This window comes from Mobula birostris, chromosome 18, assembly GCF_030028105.1.
Source record: "Mobula birostris isolate sMobBir1 chromosome 18, sMobBir1.hap1, whole genome shotgun sequence".
Classification (NCBI taxonomy): Eukaryota; Metazoa; Chordata; class Chondrichthyes; order Myliobatiformes; family Myliobatidae; genus Mobula; species Mobula birostris.
The window spans coordinates 27,004,810-27,017,577 of NC_092387.1; the positions used below are offsets into that span (position 1 = coordinate 27,004,810).

The 12,768-nt window shown below is 42.1% G+C and overlaps 1 protein-coding gene across 1 annotated transcript in view; it reads left to right on the plus strand.

Annotated features, from left to right (window-relative positions):
• hcn4 (hyperpolarization activated cyclic nucleotide-gated potassium channel 4) overlaps positions 1–12,768 on the plus strand; it is a 534,013-nt gene that overhangs the window by 423,561 nt on the left and 97,684 nt on the right. Inside the window, exons 5-6 of the mRNA XM_072282967.1 lie at positions 6,618–6,764; positions 11,060–11,300. Coding sequence (XP_072139068.1) covers positions 6,618–6,764; positions 11,060–11,300 — 388 coding nt within the window. The remainder of the gene's footprint in view (positions 1–6,617; positions 6,765–11,059; positions 11,301–12,768) is intronic.

Below are 12,768 nucleotides of genomic sequence, written 5' to 3' on the forward strand. Positions count from 1 at the left end.
AAGATGTTGACTGTTTATTCCCCTCCATCCATACTGCCTGACTTAATGAGTTCCTCCAGTATATTGTGTGTGTTGTTCCAGATTTCCAACATCAGCACAATCTTTTTAGTTTACCAGAAGTGGAATATTTATGTGGGAGCATGTAATAGTAGGGAATTTGAATAACTCTCTAAGGAAGTAGTGTATGCACTGAATTGGTTCGTTATGTACCGTGTTGTATGACGTAGCTGATCTTTCCACCATCCAACACCTGCTTGCATGGTTTCATGTGACCCTGATAGAGGGTAACCTGCAGGCTAGTGGAGGGAAAAAGCACCTTACACCTCCTTTGGTAGAGACATACCTTCACCTGCCACTCAATGCAGTGAATAGGATCATTTAATGACACTTCATCATTTGATCTACAGGACATTCATTTGATCTTAGCCTTTAGGAGAGTGAGGGGTGATCTTAGAGATGTATGTCTTTTGTCTAGGGTTTAGGAATCTAAAACTAGGGAGTGTAGTTTAAGGTAAAGGGAAGAGATATTTAATAGGAACTTAAGGGGGAACTTCTTCACCCAGAGTTTGGTCCTTATATGGAATGAGCTGCCAGAGGAAGTGGTTGAAGCAGGTATAACAGCAACATTTAAAAGACACTTGAACTGTTAATTGGATAGGGATGGTTTAGAGCAGAGGTTCACAACCTGCGGTCCATGGATCCCTTGCTTAATGATATTGGCCCATGGCATTAAAAAAAAGGTTGGGAACTCCTGGTTTAGAGGGATATGGGTCAAATGTGGACAAATGGGACATCAACATGGACCAGTAGGGCTGAAGGGCTGATTCGTTGAGGGAATATCAGCTAATCCCTCTTCTGGATATGAATATATGAATTAATAGCAGGGAGTTTATCACTCAAACCTATTCTACTATTCAATAAAGCCATGGACAATCTGATGGCTTCCACATCCACCCATTATAACTACCACCTATTTGCTTCTCAAGAGTATATGAGCCTGCTGCATTCCACCAACAGTTTGTGTGTGTTGCTTGCATTCCAATATGTTCCCTTAGGGAAGATAAAATCATGTAATCTGAAACTCATTTCCAGAGGGGAATCTCTTACACCAAAGCAGTGTCCCTTGTGCTAGATTTTTTTTCTAGAAGTAACACTCCTCGCCCACCACGTTGGACAGTCATTGAATTGAATTGACTTTATTACTTACATCCTTCCTATACATGAGGAATAAAAACCTTTACGTTATGTCTCCATCTAAATATGCAATGTGCAATTTGTGGTCATTTATAATAAATAGTATGTACAACAGGACAGTCAATATAACATAGAAATACAGTTGTGTCAGCATGAATTAATCAGTGATGGCCTAGTGGAAGAAGCTGTCCCAGAGCCTGTTGTTCCTGGCTTTTATGCTGCGGTACCTTTTCCCGGGTGGTAGCAGCTGGAACAGTTTGTGGTTGGGGTGACTCAAGTCCCCAATGATCCTTTGGGCCCTTTTTACACACCTGTCTTTGTAAATGTCCTGAATAGTGGGATGTTCATATCTATAGAGCAAACTGAAGTATAAAGGAACTTCCTTGTTTTGTGAGAATACCTTAAAAGTCGTTCCTGGACAAATATAATTTGCTTAACACAAATTATACCCGTGTGGAATAATTATATGTATAATTTATTTTCTGTGTGTTGTTTGTACTTACACACCAGTGTTGTGGCTGTAACCAAGTTTTTCATTGCATCTGTATCTCACGGTATCTGTGCATTTAACAATAAACTCAAAGTGATGGGTCAGATTGAATTGGATCTTTCAAGTCTGAATCGGATAAATGTTTGTGGGCAAATAATTTGCAAATGTATGGGGAAAATGTGGGAATGAATGAACTTTTGTGCTTTTATAACTTTTATCTTACATTAATATAATGGTTATAATAACAGCCCGGCAGCCAGAATTCTGGAGCATTGATCTGGGCACATCAGTTTGATTCTTTACATGGAAAATAGGGAGTTTAAATTTGTATAATTCAATATTAAATTTGAGGCAAATAATACAAAGAATTGTTATACATTAAAAAAAACATGTGGCTCCTTAGTGTTCTTCGGAGAAGGGAACTTGCCACCTTTGGACTACCTGGCCTACTTGTGACTCCAGAACCAATGGTTGGAGCAGCACGACTGCCTTGGTTCCTGATTGGATAATTAAATAGGTTTGGATGTTGCCATCACCTTCCCAATTAGTGAATGAATTTAATAAATGCTCTTTAATTGCTCCTTGAGCCAAAGGAATGCTGAACCACTTCAGAGGGCAATTGAGAGTCAAACCATCTTGGCAGGTCTGGAGCAGCAATCTACTGGAAGTTCTCAGCAGGTCAAGCAGTATGCGTGGGAAGAAAGGAATCTTCAGTGTCTTAATTGAAACCAAGATGGTGCATCTGTGGAACAATTCCTTTCCTCCCACAGGTGCTGTCTGAGCCACTGAGTTCCCCTAGCGGATTGCTTTCTGCTCCAAATTCCATCATCTGCATTACCTTGTGTCTCCATTGATTTCAGAGGGCAATTGAGAGTCAAACCATCTTGGCAGGTCTGGAGCAGCAATCTACTGGAGGTTCTCAGCAGGTCAAGCAGTATGCGTGGGAAGAAAGGAATCTTCAGTGTCTTAATTGAAACCAAGATGGTGCATCTGTGGAACAATTCCTTTCCTCCCACAGGTGCTGTCTGAGCCACTGAGTTCCCCTAGCAGATTGCTTTCTGCTCCAAATTCCATCATCTGCATTACCTTGTGTCTCCATTGATGAGTCTGGAGTTGCTTATAATGCAGACTGGCTGAGGACAACAGATTTCGTCCCCTAACAAGTGAACCAGATGAGCTTTTACAACAGCCCACTCATTTCTATTCTAAAACCTGAGTTTCAGAGAAGGAAGCAATTTTGTTCTGATCAGAAGCTGCCTGAGCCATCTGTGCTAAGCTAATGAAGCACTTAAACTCTCTGCAGCCTTAAGATTTCCCCAGCAGCGTCAGGAAATAATACTGTGAATCACGACTTGCAAATGTGTGCTTTTTCTTGAGGCTGCGTGTCTCCGCAATGCTCCCAGTGTCCAGCAAAGCTGCAGCTGCGACTTCTGCCCAGCAAACTAGCTGGGACAATTTTATCCCCTTTTAAATTTATTTAGAAATACAGTATGGTAGCAGGTCCTTCTGACCCAATGAGCCCATGTTGCTCAATTGCACACATGTGGCCAACTAATCTACTAACTCATATGTTCCAAGTTGGAAGTTCAAAGCAAGTTTATTATCTAAGTACTTACTTGTTACCATATACAACCCTGGGATTCATTTTCCTGCAGGCATTCATAATAGAACAAAGAAATACAATAGAATCAATGAAAAACTACATAAAAACAAAGAATGACAAATAGCCAATATGCAAAAGGGGACAAACTGTGAAAATAAATAAATAAATGCTGAGAACATGAATTGTAGAGTCCCTGGAAGTTAGTCGCTTGTTTATAGAATCAGTTCAGAGTTGAAGTGAGTGAAATTATCCATGCTAGTTCCAGAGCCTGTTGGTGGTAGGGTAATAATTGTTCCTGAACCTGGCAGGGTGGGACCTAAGGCTTTTGTTCCACCTTCCATTGGGCAGCAGCAAAAAGAGAGCCCAGCCTGAATGGTGGGCGTCTTTAATGATGGATGCTGATTCCTTCCGCTAGCTCCCCTTTCAGATGTGCTCTGTGATGGGGAGGGCTTTGCCTATGGAGAGATGTGCCTATTGAAGGAAAACCACATGGGCATGAGAAGAATGTACAATCTCCTTACAGGTGGTGGAACTGAACCCGACTTGCTTTTCATTGTACTCAGATGTGCAGACATTAGCACCCAAGAGAACCTGCAATATAAATGTGGTCATTACAAAGTGCTCAATGATACTGGCTGTTGGATTTTCATGTGTTGATTGCATGGTTCACACAGTTCAGTTATACAGCAACCTCACTGCAGCTGCACTGGGCACACTATAAACCAACAGCGAATTTAAATGCTTTGCAGAGCAAGATGCTGGACAATCTCAACAGGTCAGGCAAAATCTGTGGGGGAAATAGGCTGTCGGCATTTTGAGTGAAGACTACTCAACTGGCCTGAAAGATAGAGGGGAGAGAGCTGGTATAGAGAGGTGGAGGAAAGGGATGGAGCAAGAGCTGACGGGTGATGGGTGGATCCAGGTGAGGAAGGGTGACAGACAGATGGAGGAGGGAAGACAGGAGATAGTGACAGAGGCTGGGAGGTCATAGTTGGAGGCAACAAAGGCCTGAAGATGATGAAATCTGATAGGGGAGGAAGATGGGACATGGAATTGAGTGAGGGAGATGGAAGCAGTGGGGGAAGAGAAGCAGTGGGAGAAGTGTGTGGGTGACGGGTAGATCGACGAGGTGGAGGAGGGAAAAGAAACAGTGTGATGGGGTGGATGGAATCAGTGTAGGAGGAACTGGAGGAAAGAGAAAAGGGACAGAGGGGGAGCAGTTTACTTGAAATTTGAAAATTCAATATTTATGCCATCAGGTTGCAGACTCCCAAGAAGAATATGAGATGCTGCTCTGTTTCCTCTTCACCAGTTCTTTCTCTTCTGTTTACCATTTTATACTGGTTATTTTCCCTCTGCCTTCAAGTTCAGATGAAGGATCTCAACCTGAAACATTGATTGTCCATTTCCAAAGATGCTGGCAGACCCACTGGGTTTCTTCAGCAGTTGATTACTCCAGCTTCCAGCACCTGCTGTCTCATATGTCTTGAGTTTAAATGCTTTCTTTGCTTGGCATAAATAACTTATCCAAATTCAAAATGTCTGACCCTCCATTTCATAGATTATAATATTGAGGGATAATAATTTTAAGGGCTGCATAGAAAAGTCAAATATTGGGACTGAATAGGGAGCTAGAAAAGACTTAATGGACTTAATCGAATTACCTTCGCCATTGCCACAGAGGGCTGTGGCCAGGTCACTTGGTACATTTAAAGTGGAGGTTGATAGGTTCTTGATTAATAAGGATGAGAAGGCAGAAGAATGGAGTTGGGAGGGATGATGGAATGGCAGAGCAGGCTCAATGGGCCGAATGGCCTAATTCTGCTCCTGTATCTTATGATGGAGCAGGTGCATGTTAATCATCAGGGCAGTGCAGTGTCGGAGCGGGTAGAACTGCTGCCACACAGCCCTGGCAGCTGGGTTTATCGTGATCTCTAGCACTGCCTGTGTGGAGTTCGCACTCTCTCAGTGACACCATGTGGATTTTGCACCAGGTGCTCCAGTTTCCTTCCATATCCTTAAGACTTAAGCCTTGGTAAACTAATTGGCCGCTGTGAAATTTGCCCCTGGTATAGGTGGATGGTAGGATTTATGAGAATGTGGAGAGTCTGGGGACAATAAGAGGGCACGAGGGATTTAGTATGAGCTAGCATGTTCACAACAGATGAGATGGCTGCAACAAGCAATGTGCTGGAAGAACTCAGCAGTCAAGCGGTATCTGTGGGAGTGAAGGAATTACCGATGCTTCAGGTTAAGACCCTGCCTCCAGTTTAAATTCAGGAGAGGGGAGATAGCCAGTATGAAGAGGAGAAGGAGAGAGGCCAGATGTAATTGGTGGTATGAGTGGTGGGGTGTGAAGTGGTCACTGTTTAAACCGTGGAAAAATGGAAAATATGAAATAGTAGCAGTGAAGGGAATTACTCAGCCATCAGACCTAAGCCTGCTCTGTGTACTGCACAACCAAACTGAGGTAATGCCGAAAGGGGAATGATGGCCATATAGAAGGAGCCAGGCTGTGAGAGACACAGTTCACATTCCCAGCAGAATTCAGCATAGAACACAGAACAGTACAGCACAGGAACAGGCCCACAATGTCACACTGGACATGATGCTAAACTGAAACTAATGTCTTATGTCTGTCTGTGATCCATATCCCTCTTCTCCCTGAATATTCATGTGTCTATCTAAACACCATTATCACCACTACACCTGCAGCATACTCCAGACACCTATCATTCTCAGTGTAAAAGAAATCTTGCCCTATACATCTCTTTTAAATGGTCTCTCCTTCACATTAAATGTATATCCTCTAGAATTTGACATTTTCACCCTGGGAGGAAGATTCTGACTACCTACTTTTTAAATTTAAAGATTTTAAAACCTTCTATCAGGTCACCCCTCAACCTGTGATGGTCCAGAGAAAGAAAGCAGCCCAGGTTTCTTCAACCTCTCCTTGTGAATCTAATCCAGACAGCATTTTGCAAAACCTTTTCTTCATCCATTCCAAAGCCTCCACATACTTCCTGTAATGGGATGACCAGAATTGCACATAACACTCCCAAGTGTGGCCCAACTGATATTTTATATACTGTAACTATAATATGACTTCCTGACTCTTATACCCTGTGGCGTTTTGTTTGGGGTGGAGTTACAGGTTCTGCGATTGCGTGTAATAGGTTATGACCTTAAGCCATTGACTCTTCTGATGCTTGTCCTGCCACATCGGATGTGGGCAAGATTCCAAGTACAATGACAGGCCATGAGTCATCGCCATGTTTAATCAATTATATTCACCCTTCAGTAACTTCTCTTTTATCCTTCTCTCTGCAGTACAAACAGGTGGAGCAGTACATGTCCTTCCACAAGCTGCCAGCTGACATGCGCCAGAGAATCCATGATTACTATGAGCATCGTTTCCAGGGCAAGATGTTTGACGAGGAGAGTATACTTGGGGAACTGAGTGAGCCTCTCCGTGAGGTGAGGTACAAACTTTGCTGGTGCGGCCTTGACTTTTCTCACTCAGAATATCATGTGGTATTTTCAGCCAATCTGTACCACACCCCATTGATTTTTCTCTTCTAAGTCCATTGTATGAGTAGCTTGAGAAGCTGACAAGTAAGAGCAGTCCATCTGTCATTGGTAACATTGTTCTTTCACTGGGGCAATGGAAACCACATATAATCTGATTCTTACCATGCCGAGGCGAATTTGCCACCAAAAGTACACTGATCCATGGGTTAGTTAGTACTGACTGCCTCTGTGTTTCAACAGAGTTTAATTCCTGAGAACTGTTCATAAACCAAACTGTTTGTAAGTCCATCATAAAGAACAGTTTGTGGGAAAGGGTCACAGAAATGGTGGGATGAGGAAAGAAGGCACTGGACATACCTCATTCCCTCCTGGAGCCTCATAGGAACTAATAAATCCATCCCTGTCTACCCCTCTAGTCTACCATAAATGCACCTTCATGTTTATGGGGTATCAATTAGTTGGGCATTTGTAACTTCAGGACGAACTATATCACAGATGAGTTATTGGACTGGGCTACTGGTGCTGGTCATCTACATTGAAGGATCTGTCTTGGATCTATTGAAACTCAGTCCAAGTTACTTCTGATTCGGGCATACCCTGGTGCACACACTGACCAGCTATGCATGATCATCTTTTCATTATGGTATCGATGAACTGATTAGTGATAAAGCATAGTGAAAGCAGTCTAATCTCTGATCTGATGGTGAGGACAATATGAGTGAGGTTGATGTTCTGGAGCATGTTGATATTAAGGGAGAGGAGATGTTGGAGTTGTTAAAATACATTAGGATGGATAAGTCCCCGGGGCCTGAAGGAATATTCCCCAGGCTGCTCCATGAGGCAAGGGAAGAGATTGCTGAGCCTCTGGCTAGGACCTTTATGTCCTTGTTGTCTACGGGAATGGTACCGGAGAATTAGAGGGAGGTGAATGTTGTCCCCTTGTTCAAAAAAGGTAGTAGGGATAGTCCGGGTAATTATAAACCAGTGAGCCTTATGTCTGTGGTGGGAAAGCTGTTGGAAAAGATTCTTAGAGATAGGATCTGTGGGCATTTAGAGGATCATGGTCTGATCAGGGACAGTCAGCATGGCTTTGCCTCACATTTGCCTCACAGGTAGATAGGGTAGTTAAGAAAGCTTATGGGGTGTTAGCTTTCATAAGTCGAGGGATAGAGTTTAAGAGTCGCGAGGTAATGATGCAGTTCTAAAAAGCTCTGGTTAGGCCACACTTGGAGTACTGTGTCCAGTTCTGGTTGCCTCACTATAGGAAGGATGTGGAAGCATTGGAAAGGGTACAGAGGAGATTTACCAGGATGCTGCCTGGTTTAGAGAGTATGGATTATGATCAGAGATTAAGGGAGCTAGGGCTTTACTCTTTGGAGAGAAGGAGGATAAGAGGAGACATGATAGAGGTGTACAAGATAATAAAAGGAATAGATAGAGTGGATAGCCAGCGTCTCTTCCCCAGGGCACCACTGCTCAATACAAGAGGACCTGGCTTTAATGTAAGAGGTGGGAAATTCAAGGGGGATATTTGAGGAAGGTTTTTTACTCAGAGAGTGGTTGGTGCGTGGAATGCACTGCCTGAGTCCGTGGTGGAGGCAGATACACTAGTGAAATTTAACAGACTACTAGACAGGTATATGGAGGAGTTTAAGGTGTGGGGTTATATGGGACATAGGGTTTGAGGGTTGGTACAACATTGTGGGCTGAAGGGCCTGTACTGTGCTGTACTATTCTATGTTCTATGTTCTTTGAAAATTATCCCAAAAAACTCAGGTGAATGCAAAGGGAATGGGTGTCAAAATAGGAAAATCTGAGACTTCTAGAGGGTAAAACTTACACAACCAAAGAGAGAGTGGCACTTAAAAGAATCTCTCCCAGCTTTAGATTTCAAATAGGAGACTACTTACCTTTTCTTCATTAACCTTGATTTGTTTTGCTTGCTTTGGTCATTGTTAATGTAAGCAAAGGGACAGTTAGGTTGGGAGAATTTCTGAGCTCCTTGATTTTTTTCCAAAACTTAAAAAGCAGACAGTCCCTGATGTAAAAGTAATTCAGTCAGTCTATGAGATGTAGAGAGAACTTTCCTTGGATTGCATTCACCATCGAGTACATCTAAATTCAGCTAAGAGGAGGAGCTCAAGGTCAAGTAGAATGAAGCAATCGGATCAGGTTTTCCTACTCTCGGTACTTGCTTCACTATTTAAATGACTGTGGCTGATTTTCTTTAACTGTAGTGCCATCTGCATGTACTTGATTTGCATATCATCCCAAAACATGGTTATTGTTTTCTAGAATGCACTCAATGAATCAATTTTCACAAACTGTTAGGGAGGGAATTCCGAAGATTTTATGTATTTATTTATTTAGAGATACAGTGCGGCCCTTATAACACCATGAGCCGCATCGCCCAGCAACCCACCTATTTAAACCTAAGCCTACTCACAGGACAATTCAGAATGACCTACTAACCAGTACGTCTTTGGAACGTGGGAAGAAACCAGAACACCCAGAGGAAACCCATGTGTTCACGGGGAGGAGATACGAACTCCTCACAGACTGCATCGGAATTGACTCCCGAACTCCGATGCCACAAGCTGAAATAGTGTCACACTTACCGCTGTGCTACAGTGGCACCCAATTGAGTTCCTCTCTCTGGAGTGGTTAACTCATTTATTGAAACTACATCTACCTTGACACGCCCATAAGTGAGAAAAGAGATCAGCTTCAGAGACCACAGGTTCAGAATGCTTCATCTCTACTGACAGGACAATAGACCCTTCATGAAATCAGACTCATGAACCTTTCTGTACTTTCTCTGTTACAAACAACATCCATATTGAGGGAGACCTGACCACCCAATATTCCAGCTGCCATCCCGAATGCCTTCTCAGGAGTGGTTTTATCATCCATGTTAGTTCTCAATATACGCTGTTCTTTTTATAACACAGTAGAAGATCCTTTGGTCCTGGGAGTCTGTGCCAGCTCTCAAAGCAACCCATCAACCCCATTTCCCTAGCTTTGTCTCTGTAGCTCAGCAGAAGTGGTGGATGCAAGTTCAGTTTCAACATTCAAGAAAAATTTGGATAAGTACATGGACGAAAAGGGTACAGAGGGCTAAGTCCAGGTGTGGGTCGATGGGACTAGGATGAATAATAGCTTGTCATGGACTAGATAGGCTGGAGGTCTGTACCTGTGGCGCAGTACTTAATGACTCTATGACTCTCTCTGGAGACGACTCTGTGATTTTCCTGCCAAGCACCTACACAAGGAATGATTTATACCTCCTGCCTAGTTACTAGCATATCTCTGTGATATGACAAAAAAAAAAGAAATGTTTTGGGGAAAACCCACAGGGTTAAGGAAGACCTGCAAACTCCACAGAGACAGCACAGGAGGTCAGGAATAAACTAGTCAGCCAGAGCTGTTCAATCGGTCCCAGTTTTAATTGGTTCCTTTTTATCTGTCATGTTGATCTCATTTTAGTCCAGAATATTAATGCACTTTCTTGTAACAATGATGTATTTCATATCATCGAATGCCAACCAGATGGAGGTAGCTTCATGCAACCTTCTTCAAATGAATTACACCATTTGAAAATGAAAAAGCTTAAACCCCAGGTTTTTTTTAATTAAAAAGACATGAGATAAATTTTTCCAAAATATTCAGCAGTTAACGCATGGAGTCCCATCTACTGCTGTGCCTCTGTGCTGCACTGTAACTTAAAAAAAAGGATTTGAAACATACATTTTTCCAGACTTTGTCTTTTACTGTTGTCCCATGTGTTGTAAAGCAAAGTTCAAAGTAAACTTATTATCATTTCACCAAATACAACCCTGAGATTCATTTACCTGCAGGCATTCACAGCAAAATAAAGGTATACAACAGAATCAATGAATATTTACATAAAAGCAAAGACTGACAAACAACCAATGTGCTTAATAAATAAATAATACTGAGAACATGAGTTGTAAAGTTCTTGAAAGACAAACCATGCAACAAATAAAAGACAAATAATTATAAATAAATAAACAAACAAACAAACAAATAAATAAATAATACTGAGAACAGGAGTTGTACAGTTCTTTATTATTGGTCCCAAGAGTGAACTGGCTCTAGAATTAAGAATTCTTTTGCAAACCATTAACGTACTCGAAAAATTCTTCCATCATTTGAGACTGTCGAGATCTTGCGTGTAAATGAGATTTAACTTTCTTTCTTTCTCTTCCTCGTTTTTGCAGGAAATCATTAACTTCAACTGCAGGAAGCTAGTGGCATCCATGCCTCTCTTTGCGAACGCAGATCCCAACTTCGTCACGTCCATGCTGACTAAACTGCTCTTTGAGGTCTTCCAGCCTGGGGATTATATCATCCGCGAGGGAACAATAGGAAAGAAGATGTACTTCATTCAGCATGGGCTCGTCAGTGTCCTTACAAAAGGCAATAAGGAGACCAAACTATCAGACGGTTCCTACTTTGGAGGTGAAAGTCTAATCATTTTATAGAGTCATCAAACCATAGAGATCAGGGCAACATGCTTTAAATCCCACTGAGTCCATACCTCATCCTATATTAATCCCATTTATTATTCTGCCCACATCCCATCAACTCCAATCAGATCTTACCACTTACCTGCTCAGTTGGAGTAATTTACAGTGGCTGCTTAACCTATCAAACTCCATGTGAGAGGAAACCATAGCACCTGGAAAAAACATATGCGATCACTGGGAGAAAATTCAGGTTCCACGAATATGCCATCTGAGATCAGGAGTGAACTCAGGTCTCTGGTGCTGTGAGGCAGTGGCTTTCATATTTACACTCCGTGTCCACTTTATTTGGTACTTCCAATGCTTCATAAAGTTGCCACTGAGTGTATGTCCGTGGTTTCCTGCTGCTGCAGCTCATCCACTTCAGGGTTCAATGTGTTGTGCTCTTCTGCACACCACTGTGGTAACGTGTGGTTATTTGAGTTACTGTCACCTTCCTGTCAGCTTCAACCGTCTAGCCTTTCTCCTCTGACCTCGCTCAATAACAAGGCATTTTCATCCACAAAACTGCCACTCACTGGATGTTTTTTATGTATTTCGTACCATTCTCTATAAACTCTAGAGACTGTTGTGTGTGAAAATCCCAGGAGATCAGCAGTTTCTGAGATATTCAAACCACCCAATCTGGCATCAACAATCATTCCACAGTCAAGGTCACTTAGATAACATTTCCTCCCCATTCTGATGTTTAGTGAACAACAACTGAAACTCTTGACTATGTCTACGTGCTTTTATGCACTGAGTTGCTGACACATGCTTGGCTATTAGTTATTTGCATAAAGTTGTCACTGAGTACGTATATTATTTCATTTTTCTTAGGATCCAATGTATATGCTAGTAGATTGCTGTAAATTACCTCTTGGTATAGGTAAATGACAAAACATTTAGTTGACGAGTATGTGTGACAGAATAAATAGCCAATTAACCAACCAACTTACATATCTTTGGGAATCAGGATTGCTGTAAGATTTTCAACCTGAAACATCAACAATTCTTTTCCTCCCACAAACGCTGCTCAACCAGCTGAACTAATTAAATAAGAAATCAAATGGCCAATCTCTTCCGCCTACACCATGCCCCTATCTTTCCATTTTTCTCACATTCATGTGCCTCTCTAAACAACTTTTAGAAGTCCTTAATATAGCTGTCTCTACCACCACCCAAGGCAGCGCATTCCAGGCACTAACCACTCTCTGTGTAAAAAAATTGCCCCTCAAATCTCCTTTCAAATCACTCCTCTCACCTCAAATGCATTCCTCTTTGTATAAGACACTTCAACCCTGGGAATTTTTTAGTTCTGTCAGCCCAGACATCTACCTCTTAGGAGTTAATTGCTCTAACATTAACCTTCATAAAATCTTTTCCCCTACTTCAATCCCTCTCAAAAGTGTCTGAACACCCTT